The sequence below is a fragment of the Styela clava genome, chromosome 4, assembly GCF_964204865.1.
Source record: "Styela clava chromosome 4, kaStyClav1.hap1.2, whole genome shotgun sequence".
NCBI classification, from domain to species: domain Eukaryota; kingdom Metazoa; phylum Chordata; class Ascidiacea; order Stolidobranchia; family Styelidae; genus Styela; species Styela clava.
Window position 1 is genome coordinate 8,362,283 of NC_135253.1, and position 12,425 is coordinate 8,374,707.

Genomic DNA, 12,425 nt, shown 5'->3' on the forward strand with positions numbered 1-12,425 from the left:
TTCCCGACAATGTAGTGTCATTGGGAGTCTGCTACTAATTTTAAAATTTCGTCTGTTAATACCGGTACCCAAAATACAAAATTATTATTGTTATACAATTTTTAGAATCTGAATAAAAGTTCACATTGTTTCGCTACAGTTTGTAGGGAATCTCAAGTATAGCCCGTGTTTGTCAACGTAATAATATAAAATAATGATAACTATTGAAAACAGTATACACATGCTGTATTTGTCTTTAATGGTAAATGGAATTTCCTACTACCTGTAGCCCATGGGTCACCAACCCTTATAAAACCGACAGCTACTTCCTGGCTATCGCTTAATCTAAGAGCTACCAGTTGGATACACCCTTCTGAAAAGCCAATTTAAGCGATCAAGCCCTAACTATTACTATAAATGGTATTTAGCCATGTGGAGACAATTATATTTTTAAGAATTTTCATGAAATTATCAACAATTATAAGAACATAAGAAATTAATCAATATCAATAACACTTATACTTTCAGATTGAGTGTTTTTGAAGAATTCAAATGATCACCTCTAGGCCTATATTAACAACCCAGGCCCTAGAAATTACATTGTACCAGCATTTTTAGCAAACACTCTGAGGATGGTAGAAGATATTGGTGAGAGTCCGTTTCTATAGTAAAAATTTCAGTTTCCAATTCGTTGTCTCTTATATATATATATATGAACTTTTATGTCCAAAACGCAATGTTTTCCGGTGAATAATCGGATGTAAATTTAATGATGGGATGTATCGAGTTTGCATGGGTTACAAAATCTCTGAGCTCGGTTTCGCCGTGTGTCCATATCAAGAAGCAGTCGTCAATAAATCTAGAGTAGTAGAGTGGTTTGAACTCGGCTGTTTCTAACATGTCTGATTCTAAATTTGCCATGAAAATGTTAGCGTATTTAGGTGCCATTTTGGTTCCCATTGCTGTTCCGTTGATTTGGAGGTAATGTTTGTCGTTGTTGTTCAGTACCATGTTTACTGCTTCTTTAATCCATGGGATTTCGCGTTTGTCAATGCTGTGCTTCATAAGATACTTTTCTACTGCTGAGATACCATCTATATGTGGAATATTTGTGTATAAGGAGGTCACATCCATGTTTACTAGAAAGGATCCTGGGGAACAGTGCCGTTTTTTTTTAAATTATCAAGAAAGTCCATGCTGTCTCTGACATACAACGGTATTACTTCTTAACACATTAGGTCGGTATATAACTTGTGATCGATATATGCCGAAAGTTTTTCAGTTGCGGTTCCATTTGCTGATATGATTGGGCGACTGAGATGAGAGAGAATAAATGTACCCCCATCTTCATCAGCAGGTACGATCATAATATCTCGTGCTGCTCTTTGTTCGAGCTCTTTCAAAGCCTGTACTTCATCTTGTTTTAGATTTGAAAATGTGCGTCTTTTTGATGCTCCTTTGTGTTAGTTTCTCGTTTCAAGGTGTTGGGAAAGTGGTCCAGATCTGAATTTCGTTCGGAGGGTGGTGTCCATTTGCTTGGAATTTGTAACGACTTTGGGTATGTTCGAGCCAATTCGCTTGTGCTTTCTGTAGATGGAAAATCAAAAAAGTATTCTCTTAGGCGGTAGTTGCGAATTGTTTTATCAATATCAGCTTGTAATTGGAAGTTATCAAGTCTTTCGGGAGTGGGACTGAAGCCTAGGCCTTTTGCTAACACTTTAGTTCGTGGCTCGGTTAGCGAGATATTAGACAGATGTCGCGATTTACTCTCTTTAATATTAATCAAGAAAAGCATGCAGAACGGAAAAAGCACGCATGCTGATTTTCAGGTTTCTGAATCTTGCGAGATTTGACGGAGCGCCTTCGCGATGAATCGTACTGAAAAAGCGAAAAGCGTGATTACTCGGCGCCAAGACGTCGCCGGGCCATTAATACCGCACTTATCAAACACCAATATGACGGCGGGAGAGAAATTGCGTTATAAACCAATGTGACTTCGCCTTCGGCAATGCGATTGAGACGGTAGAAAAACAACAAGATGAAATTTCCCGCGGACCGGCAAAAAAGTTTCGCGGACCGGCACCGATCCGCGGACCGGCGGTTGGGAACCACTGGTCTACTCTATAGAGAAGGTTAATCGTTTTCAGTCCTCATATAAACTGTATAAGCGTGATTAGAATAGGAATAGCGAAAATGAAAAGCTGCTGCTTACTGATAAACGCCGTTATTTGAGCTAATATTAGAACAGACCAGACAGACTCGCAGCTAATGCTGTAGTATCAAACTGAGATATCTCAAGAAATAGCAGTTGATATATTTGCATTCTCACTATCTGTGATAACTTGGAAATGCAACTCAATGTATCTATTTGTTTATACAGCTGCAGTCAAGCGATGATTGTTGTTGGGGTTTAAATCTGACGCCAATCATTGCTGTGTTGTAGATATAGTATGGTAATTCTTACAACTTTATTCATTTAACTATTGAGCCGCTAACTGTTAGCATCAGCAATTCGATGCGTATTTGTTTTCTTGTTAATAACATTTACTTGTGTTATATTTTACTTTGAATCGCATTCTAAGTGTGCTTTAAATTTAAGTTGAATGAAGCCCTATATCAAGGTACTATATTTCTCCTTCATCACACTGTCGTTCTCCAATATCCCGAAAATTTTTCCTTATATTTCAGATATGGGAGAAAGACATGATACAATGAAAACGTTTGCGACGCATTGAACTGCATGAAAAATAAAGCTTCATTTAGAAATACCTTTGATAGAAATTTCAGGTGTGGAATGTAAGTTTAATAATGTAGCTTTTAGCTTATGGTGTTACAAGATGCAAGAAATACTCTTGATATATTACCTCTAACATTAAAGTAGTATTTACAATAGTCGGTTGCGTAATACTATACGGTACGCAATGAAACTGAATCAAAAGCAAACAGAATGAGGATGAGATGTTTTATTTCAATGACTTTTATTTCTTTAAAAATTCAGAGTATAAGACTTAAAAGATTTATATAAGCTTTTAGCTGTTTGATATAATAACAAGCTGCTCATTTTAGATCTTCAGCATATTTATCCCATAATTTATTGAATCCTGGATATTTTTTACCACTTTGTTCCATCTTTTCATCCACTCTCTGACTCTGTGATTTTGTGAATAAATTTTTCCAATCGCCGATAACACCTTTACGCAAGAAAGGCAATTCAGCAGGTCTTTTGGTATGCTTGAAAATGGAAGCATGCTGATGAGTTTCATACAAAGTTGACGAACATGTGATTGTTAATATATATATATAATATAAAAAAGTCGATATGCGATCTTGATATGCAGGGTTGGTTGGTTGCAACTGTTAATATTATCATTTAATAGGTGTCTCGTATATTTACTTAATTAATTTCAAATTAATGTTGCTTTATCTAGTAGTAGGGTGCAAGACCTATTTTCTTCGATGTTGCAGTAAGAATATACCGTATATAGTATGGAATAGATTCTTATGACAAGCTTACGTAATCTCTCCGTGACATATTCTTGAAACTAGTGAAGTTGACAATCTCATCCAAAAGTTCATTTCCATTTTTCGTGACTTTATCGGCCCATTCGTCTCCCAGAAACTGCGCAATTTTTAAAAATTCCCTACGAATAAAAAATCGTTCATTGGCATCTTCCAAAGGTAATAATACTGAAGGCGAGTTCACCAAGTCAAGAATAGAAAGCATATATATATATATATATAGCTGGTTGGAAATGTTCCTAAGAATGAATAGGATTTTTATTCCGGCCGTGTTCCAATCCATTGTGAATCACGCATTTTATTCGGTTAAACAATGCAATTGCGAGGAAATATAAATAATGTCGATTTAAATGTGGACATACCTAAATTTACCATGACATTACATGCTTTATAAAAATATATCTATAGAATGATATTTCATTTTGTCCTCGTAATTGTAAGCCGAAATTCTGAACGGACCGCCATAACATGACATGATAAGCTGATTTCAGCCTCCGACGTATGTGACTCAACATTTTTCAGAGATCCATTCACCCCCCCGAGGAATGTGAACCCACACATGATGCTTCAAATGTTAATTTAACGCGCTGTCCGTTCTAATGTTTGGTGCGTGTTTGTGTTTGTTTACTTCTCCGGAATTAGTAGTCACATGTATTAATTGGGGCGCTCACGTGGTATGTGAACTAAGATGGCGGACACAGGAACATAGTATGTGCTGTACTAGGTTAGGCCCTAATTTCCAATTTTAATTTATTTTGAGTTTCCTTATTTTAGTTCTATTACGAGTTCGGGGACTAGCCAAGTGACTTCCGTAGTATTTGTACCTTAAATTATAGCCTAACCCTAAACCTGGTACACATACTACGTTCCGGCGTCGGCCATCTTAGTTCACATACTACGGGAGTACCTTAATTGGAATATAACGTAACGCCATTATACATTTGTGTTTAGAAGGACAGATCGCATGCTGTACAGGAACGAACTAATTTTTACAACATACCCATGAGAATCGTACTTCAGATCTTCGTATAAGACGTACAAAACATTTGACTTCTCTTTGCTCATGGCCCACCACTTTGTTGCAAAATCAAAAAAATCTCCGAAGTCAACTTTCCCACTGATCAGTAGTTCGAAGAAATCATCGAATTTCCCATCCTCGTATTGGTATAAGTGTGTAAATCCAATAGTGTGATAGAAGTATGAAGCAAAGCAATCTTTGGGGTTTCGAACTAAACGCAAGAATAGGAAATGCGATGAAAGAAATTTGAAACGTTAAAAGCTATATCTAAAATTTCTTTCTTGTTCCTTGTACTGAATTCACAGTCTCGCACAATGTTCGAGGAGTCTGATGAATGATATATCCATCGTATCGGTTTTCTATGCCGATACCCCCCAGCATTGGGGCACATTGATTTATTTATTTTTTAAATTGCATAGGCCTAATAGTAAGGTAAGAGACATTTTGACACCAGCGTTCCGAACCAAAGCTCTCTCTCTCTCATTATATATACCATACGATCAGTCACTTGTAAGCAAGGAGCTACTGTGTTTTAGGATATACTGGTAAATAAATTCAAATTTAACAATTTGGCACTGTAAACACTTTTGTAGCTAAATGATTACAATGAACTTATATACCAAATCAACATTTCAAAGAATTTATATACAGCATAGCACATTGTAGTTAATATAACTGAATTTTATTCCGAGTACTATAACGTTACAGCGTTATGTCTTCGGGACATCAAACAACAATAAATAATATTTTTCTACAAAGTTTACTGATAAAAGGAACAAATCATCATTTACATTTTTGTAGTCTTTAAAAAAGCATTGAGTTTATTACTCACACAATAAAATGATTTTAAGTATAACAACAGCTAAAATTCAGAACTACGACTTGTGCCCACACATACCTACACATATATATTTTGATTGTTGATTCCAAGGTGTCATATCAAATAAAAGATGAGTTTTTATCATTCGTGGGAGGTCTTTCACATTTTCAACGGCATCTATACCATCTAATTCCAGATGGGGAAACATGATGTCCAACTTCTCATTTTCTACCAAGGACCGCCCATATTTCATTCCCAAAAGTGCATTCTGAACCCACGTTGTCCCACATTTCGGATAAGTACAAAGAAAAATATCTCCAGGCCGAGCTTGGTAGGATATTGCAGCGTCAAAACCTTTTTGCGTTGTTACTGATGGAATAGCGTACAGTCCCTTCACAGATGGGTGAGACACATATGTGTAAACAGGCATATCGCATACACGACGCTCCATTACGATTTTTTATACTGTTGTTTAGTACTGAAAACAAGAGAAGCCTAGGCTCTATGAAATATTCAAAACCCTACAGTCATATAATGTCGCTATGCGTAAATTTGGTCAGTATGTTGGACTGCGTGGCATTACATACCTTTGGAAACGTGAGCACAATGAATTTGCTATTTTTTTCAAATTCGCTAGCACCATATTCATTCTGTTACAATCTGTTTCTTATCGTATAGAGGTGGTATAGCCTTTATAATAGTATTATTGCACGTTGTGTTGTGAAGGCAGATAGGAGCGGTTTAAATCTTATATATAATAAATTGGGTCACTGAGTTAATGTACTATCAAGCACGGCAGAAGATCTAACCTTGATTGTCCGTTTAAAACACCATGTTTTGTCCCCGGGCTATGGCCTGCGACGCGAATGACGCACAGCAACTAAGAATCGTTATGACCAACTCATTTTGTCCTAGTTCAAAGAATCTGAGTTAAACCCGATTTACAATTGATAATGCTAGTTTTGCCCAAATTACTGAAACTCAATCAATTTAATATGATTGTCCCTCGTTTTCTAACACAGTGCTTCCTAACCTTTTTCATTTCGCAATCCACTTTTATTGGCATTTTTTTGGACGACCCACAATGAGATGTGAAACAATGTATTCACACGCAATTTACTATTAATGCGAAATTCGAATTTTTATATTGGATATTATCAGTTCAAGTCGAGGCTTGAAAGGAGACAAGCTGACACGCAACATGGCATTAGCACTTAACACATCGTGCTTTTAACTCAAAGTCATTTCCTGCCTTAATGAAACCACATTTGATGTAATCAGAGTCGAATTTTTTAACTACAACTGTTTGAGCTTTCCTTTTTTTTTGCCTTTTCTTTAAAACAAAATCAATTTTGTGGCTCACAAGAACCAAACAAAGTAGGATGCTAAGATAAAGCATTTCAACCCTGTTTAGCCATATTTAAAATGCAACTCATTGGACATAAGATTACCAATTTCAAAAACCCGGCGTCTTCGCTACTGTCTTCACGAATTCAACAAATTACTGATATGCCTAGTAGCCTATCAACAGTGTCCAATATGTAGGGCGTACTAAAATTATTAACGAGGCACAATGAATAATTCTAATTCTTATTAAAAAGTTACGTAATGATAATCCCTAATTTTCCGATCTGATCGAAAACTGTATGTAAAATTTGGGAATACTCCGTGACCCACCTTGAATAGCTTCGCAACCCACCAGCCATTTATTTAGTTAGTTATTTATTCTCATTGCTCATTCAAAAAAAATCTAATTTCCTATTTTTATTGTTTCTGCTTTCAAGGAAACCTATATATATACTTTATTAAATATTTTTCTGAATAGTAATGCGATAAACAGACAACAGTAGGACTCTTATTTACCACATTATGGTAACTATCATAGACTGCCCTATAGGTTTTGCAGTTTGTTTGCTTTCGCCTTGTTGACTTTTATGGTCCGTGATTTAGCCAAACAAAAAGGTAAAAGGGCGCGATGACTTATAGAAAATACCGAATCGTATAAACGTCAGTAGCATAGATCATTCATGAGTTCATCATTCAACGTTTAAATCAAGTTCTGTATTAATGTGCAATAGCCATAAGCATAAAGTGCATGTAGGAAATATTAGTAATTTTAACAGCAAAGAAAAAATTAGAACCCTGAAAAATCCCAACTGGTATAAAACTTCCTCTATTTAAAAAAAAAAAACTTATGTAACACGTCGCTGCAAATTATAACACACCAATATAGCCAATGAATTCAATATCACATTATACGAAGTTGAATAACCACGCTGAATGCCAAGACGGAATCAATGAATGAATAATAACATACAAGACACGGTTTATATAGCATAGAATATCAGTACGATCATAAAATCTCGTGAACCAATTCACAGTGACATGTTACCTAAACGATAATTCTGTTTTTTGATAACTAAATGTTTTGGCAAAGGTGTCGCTGCCTAGACCTCATGAGGTCCCTCGCGACTCCTGTCACACAACTTAAGTTAAGTTGAAATGTTTTTTCTTATGATACGTTTATTTTGTGCTGACGAATAAAATGATGATTGATCGATTGATTGGCCTAATTAGTAGGAACGTGTTATAATGTACAGAGACGTGTTATATCAGTTATTTTTTCACATTAGAAGAAGTTTTAGACCAGTTAAGATTTTTCAGAGTCAACATTTTTTCTTTGCTGAATATTTTGTTAAAATTACCAATTCCCTACATTGCATCTCGGCGCTTAACATTGGAAATGGGGTTTTGGGCGTAATTATCACCTAGATGCAAGAAAAGCATAGTAAATGTGGTACAAAATATAGATGGAAGTTATGCAAAAACATCACACACATATATACAAACTACAATTACAAATTAGTGGGACATAGAAGGGAAATGGGAAATAGGAAGAGTGTAAAAATGGTGAGAAGATTTTTTAGAAAGGAATCGGCGTATGAGTGTTCTCGAATTTGATTTTGACGGTTAAAACAAGTGTTTCCATTCAACATATTTTATCACACTAAATAACTTTCGTTGCTCGTAAAGTATCGTTTGTCACGAGTTATGGCTTTTTAGCCTTTTACCCCTTGTTGAAAACGGCGCTTTTAAAAAAATATGCTATCTGTGGGTTTTGAAAAAAATAGCGCTTTTGCTTTGTATATTTGTTTGAATATACTCGTATTTAACGAATATATTTACGAGCATAAAGTATGATTCGTTCGAAATCATCTTTCTGAAAGTACGATCAATCAAAATGAATTACCTATAACCGTCAATTTTTCAATTATTATGAACTTCATGAAAACAGCCTCAAATCAAACATTTATCTTTGCCGCACAACCATTCGGCCAAAACGATTTGCTGCAACTCAAATAAACATCCAAATCAACTCATTTTCAATAAATTCATGAAAATCGAAAGCAGAATAGTAATTAAACGCCTCAGAATAAGAGATAGGATTTTACCTTAAGATTCGAAGGTGAGAAACATGTCCCAACAAGATAAAAAATCTGCAATCAATAAAATAAATCAAAATTATGACAGTACAAAATAGAACATACACTCGAATGTACGTTCGTTCCGTTTTTTGACGCGTTAATATATATTTCGATAAAGCGCGTGTTTACACCTTGCATTGCATACGTTGCATTGAGATTTCGTTCGTTTGTTATGTCATTATTTTAATTAATTCGTATTCGATTTTTCACTACATCATTTTTTTAAAAAGTTGGGTTCGTGTGTTATATTCGTCGTTTTGTCGTTCCATAGTCGTTTACCAATGTTTAAATGTTGTTCAGCTTGAATTATTACATTGTCATCTTGTCTTCTGCCAGTTCTGGCTCATTCGCAATTGTTCCTCCATCAATGTTGTTGCAAGATCTCCGTTTGCGCATATCAGTCAGTCAGTCAGTCAGTCGTTTATTTTTCACCAAAATGAAACATACACGTAATGCGAACAAAAATTAGAGAAAACATAAATAAAGGCATTTCATGGTGAAGGGTGACGCGAAAAAACCAATGATGGTTATCTAGCAGCGACACCTGTGATAAATGTCTAACTTTGATACAAGTAGAATAGAATAAATCGAACACATTTAAGCAGTGAAGGAAAGAATGTCCAAGAAAATCCAAAACCGTAACAAAAAAAGAGACTCCAGGCACAACCATGGTAATCATGGGCAACAGTATAGTAATATAACAGCAGTCCGACCACAGTCAGCGTCATGGAACCCTACAAGGATATTGCTTTTGAGGCCGCGCGGTATGATAGTGGCCATGTACGCCGGGATACGTAATTAAGGCAGTTAGTTATTAGGAAATATATTTTGAAATATAAGCACATCTTGATGGTTACAATTATCTTAAATATGGGAGCAAGTTCAAGAAAGTATTGGCACTGTGGTATGGTTTCCAGAACTGGAGTCATTGGAAAATTTGAGGAAGGAATTGGTATTGGATGAAAATACAATCCAATTCATGTAAACAGAGAAATGGAAAATTAACAGGTAAATACATCATTCAATTCTATGTTGTGAACTAAGAAATGCAAAAAGTTGAAAATACCAGACAACACAATTAGAATATAAAATATAGAGACACTAGTTTTTAAGAACCAAATAACAATTAATATAAATAAATCAATATTAATTCAGAGAGCAGGATCACTAAATCAAAAAGACCCTTATCATAGAAACCAGAACAAAATATGACCCATGAATTATTCGATTATATCCTTAGGTAGGCATAATCTCACCCTTTAAGGTTTAGTGAGGTAATCAATTACTGGGTACATTTTTGCATATACAGCGAAGGGCAAAACTGTGGGGATTATGGAAGAGAATCACTAAAATCGGATCCTTCACAACAGCCTTGATCCAGGTTCTGGGGGACACTTTTATAGGCTGTGGATCTGAACAAGTATTGAACTAACAATGGCAAGGCAAATGCTGATAGCACATCAAATCAAGGTGCTGGCAGGAGACGGGTAAGAAGAAAGTAAAAATTTTTTATACTTTACTTTGAATGTGGCATAGGTGGAGTCACGCAAACCATTGGGAATACTATTCCAGGTTATAACGCCTTTATATTTCAAGGAGTTCTGAGTTTTGCCCGTTGAAAAGCGGGGTACAAATAAATTGGATCTTGTCGAAGAGCGTGTATTATGTTCATGTGCGTTACTAAGCTTAACAAAATAATCGTCAAAAGCTGCAGGCAACTGGTGTATCAGACCCAAGATGAGAAGAAGGTTGCTATTCTCTGCCAGGAAGTCACTAATATAGCCAACGAATTCAATATAACGATAAACGAAGTTGAATAACCACGCTGAATGCCAAGACGGAATCAATGAATCAATGAAAATACACAGAAAATGTCATAACTTAGCATAGCAAGCCATCCAGTTTTTCGCTGTGCTGATAAACAAATATATGTAGCCTATATGTCAACGATCTGCAACCCTGCGGCTGCGGAGACTCGTGCGGCTCCTTGTTCTCAAAGTTATGGCTTCCGTGAATCAAAATGGTTACAGCCGTTTTTTGTTCGAAGAGTTGACATAAATCCAAATGCTCCAAGAATTAGGCATAAATTTAAATGCTTCTCACTAATTACACATCACAGCGGTTTCCAAACTACGAGTCGCAGGGGGTAAAAAATTGGTCGCATGTGGTTGAAGTCTGTAAAAACGAACTTTTTCTTTTCAGTTTTTAAGTTATTTTCATATGAAAATAGAATATATTATTGCATCGTTCGTATTTCATTTGGTCTCTTTTAGTAAGAACAAAATTATTGCATCATAAGCTTCCCAGAGTTTTCACAACCAGCTCTGCTGCTACCAGCTGTAACATTTCCAATTCTTGCTAAGTCAAGAATTGATGGATCTTTTGTAGAAAGTCCCCGCCCTCGCTCAGAATAAGAAAATTAGTAATTATCCAGTTAAGGTTAGGAATGCAGATTGCGCTGCAAATTCAAATTTTAAATTTTACTAGTGTGATATTTTAAAACGTGGCGTGGGTGTTTTTTCAAATTTCCAAACTGTGCAGAGAAGTTCAGGGGCATAAATCACATTAACTGAGTGGAATGAATCCTTGGACGACTTTGTGTATGTTTATGTCAGATCATGAACCGACAACTTTCATTTCCCAGCCAGAGCAGTTCACTTTTTCTATCGAAATAATAATAAAAAAAACTATGTTTTTATATGTGTAGCTGTAAACTTTTGATAGACATTAGAGCAGATGTTGCGGCTCTGAGTAAGCTTGAAGGAAACGATGCCGAATGGCTCTTTCAATGCCAAAGGTTGCCGATCTGTGCTATATTCAGAAATATATTAATTTTCCGTTGTTGTTTTGAAATGGCGCGGCGGTGTGGCTCTTCGTGCTAAGCGTTAGCAATACGGTCGCAACCGCACCTCTGATTACTCTGCGTGAGTTCCCAGGTTCGAATCCCACGCGTGAATGGTTATAAGCGAGAGGATTGCCGAAATCCTCGCCGCCGTAGGGTGGTTGACGTAACCGCTGGTCGGTTACGGCTTCCTCCACCCTCAATTCCATGCTCCCGGAAACAAATAAATAACTAATTACATACCCGACATGGAATGGCAATCGGACGACAGGTCGTGGTTCGCCATATGGTTAAGCCCACTTGTCGGCTTTCCTATCTCCCGGGTTAAAATCCTATCCTATGTCTGCAAGCAAGTAATAAGATGCCACATATGTCATAGTCAAGTTGATATTTTCCCATTGGTAGAACACAAACGCATACAAGTTTGACACGCCCCTGCTTGGTAGTCAAGCTGATTCGACAGCTTTAAACCTCCACCGTATAATAATAGCTATTCACTCGAGAATTTCATTCAAAACATGAAAGATATAATTATAACATCAACCTGACTGCTCGTGGCACTACTCATACAAGTTCATATGCCTTTTTTTCAGCTGAGCTAGTAGGTATCCGTTTGATCATATCATCGTTGATCCTTGCGACCATGTCTCAACACGACATTGAAAAAAAATGGCGCAGCGTTAATTAACGGTTGTTTCCTGGAACCGCCAGGATGATTTTTATCGCGCGACTTTTTCTGAGCACCTAATAAAAGCTCTTGCA

At 36.3% G+C, this 12,425-nt stretch overlaps 1 protein-coding gene and 1 long non-coding RNA gene across 2 annotated transcripts; one reads left to right on the plus strand and one right to left on the minus strand.

Annotated features, from left to right (window-relative positions):
• The first annotated feature begins 449 nt into the window (after window positions 1-449).
• Window positions 450-4,566, plus strand: LOC120327147 (uncharacterized). Its single transcript, XR_013475039.1, has 3 exons — window positions 450-2,600; window positions 2,668-2,775; window positions 4,450-4,566. It is a non-coding gene; the product is annotated as an uncharacterized LOC120327147 (long non-coding RNA).
• LOC120327146 (sulfotransferase 1C2-like) lies at window positions 2,934-6,688 on the minus strand. The gene is made up of 4 exons (XM_039393564.2): window positions 5,415-6,688; window positions 4,499-4,727; window positions 3,494-3,620; window positions 2,934-3,210 (listed from the first exon to the last, which is right to left on the minus strand). The coding sequence occupies exons 1-4, from the start codon at window positions 5,785-5,787 to the stop codon at window positions 3,037-3,039; spliced, it is 903 nt and encodes a 300-aa protein (XP_039249498.2). The 5' UTR covers window positions 5,788-6,688; the 3' UTR covers window positions 2,934-3,036.
• Between the last annotated feature and the right edge of the window lie 5,737 nt (window positions 6,689-12,425).

Coding starts and splice junctions, on each gene's coding strand:
- LOC120327146 (XM_039393564.2), bottom strand. CDS start 5,787: ATGGAGCGTCGTGTATGCGATATGCCTGTTTACACATATGTGTCTCAC. Junction 4,728..5,414: donor ATCAAAATATATATGTGTAG/GTATGTGTGGGC, acceptor TCTTGCGTTTAG/TTCGAAACCCCAAAGATTGC. Junction 3,621..4,498: donor CTGAAGTACGATTCTCATGG/GTATGTTGTAAA, acceptor TTTTATTCGTAG/GGAATTTTTAAAAATTGCGC.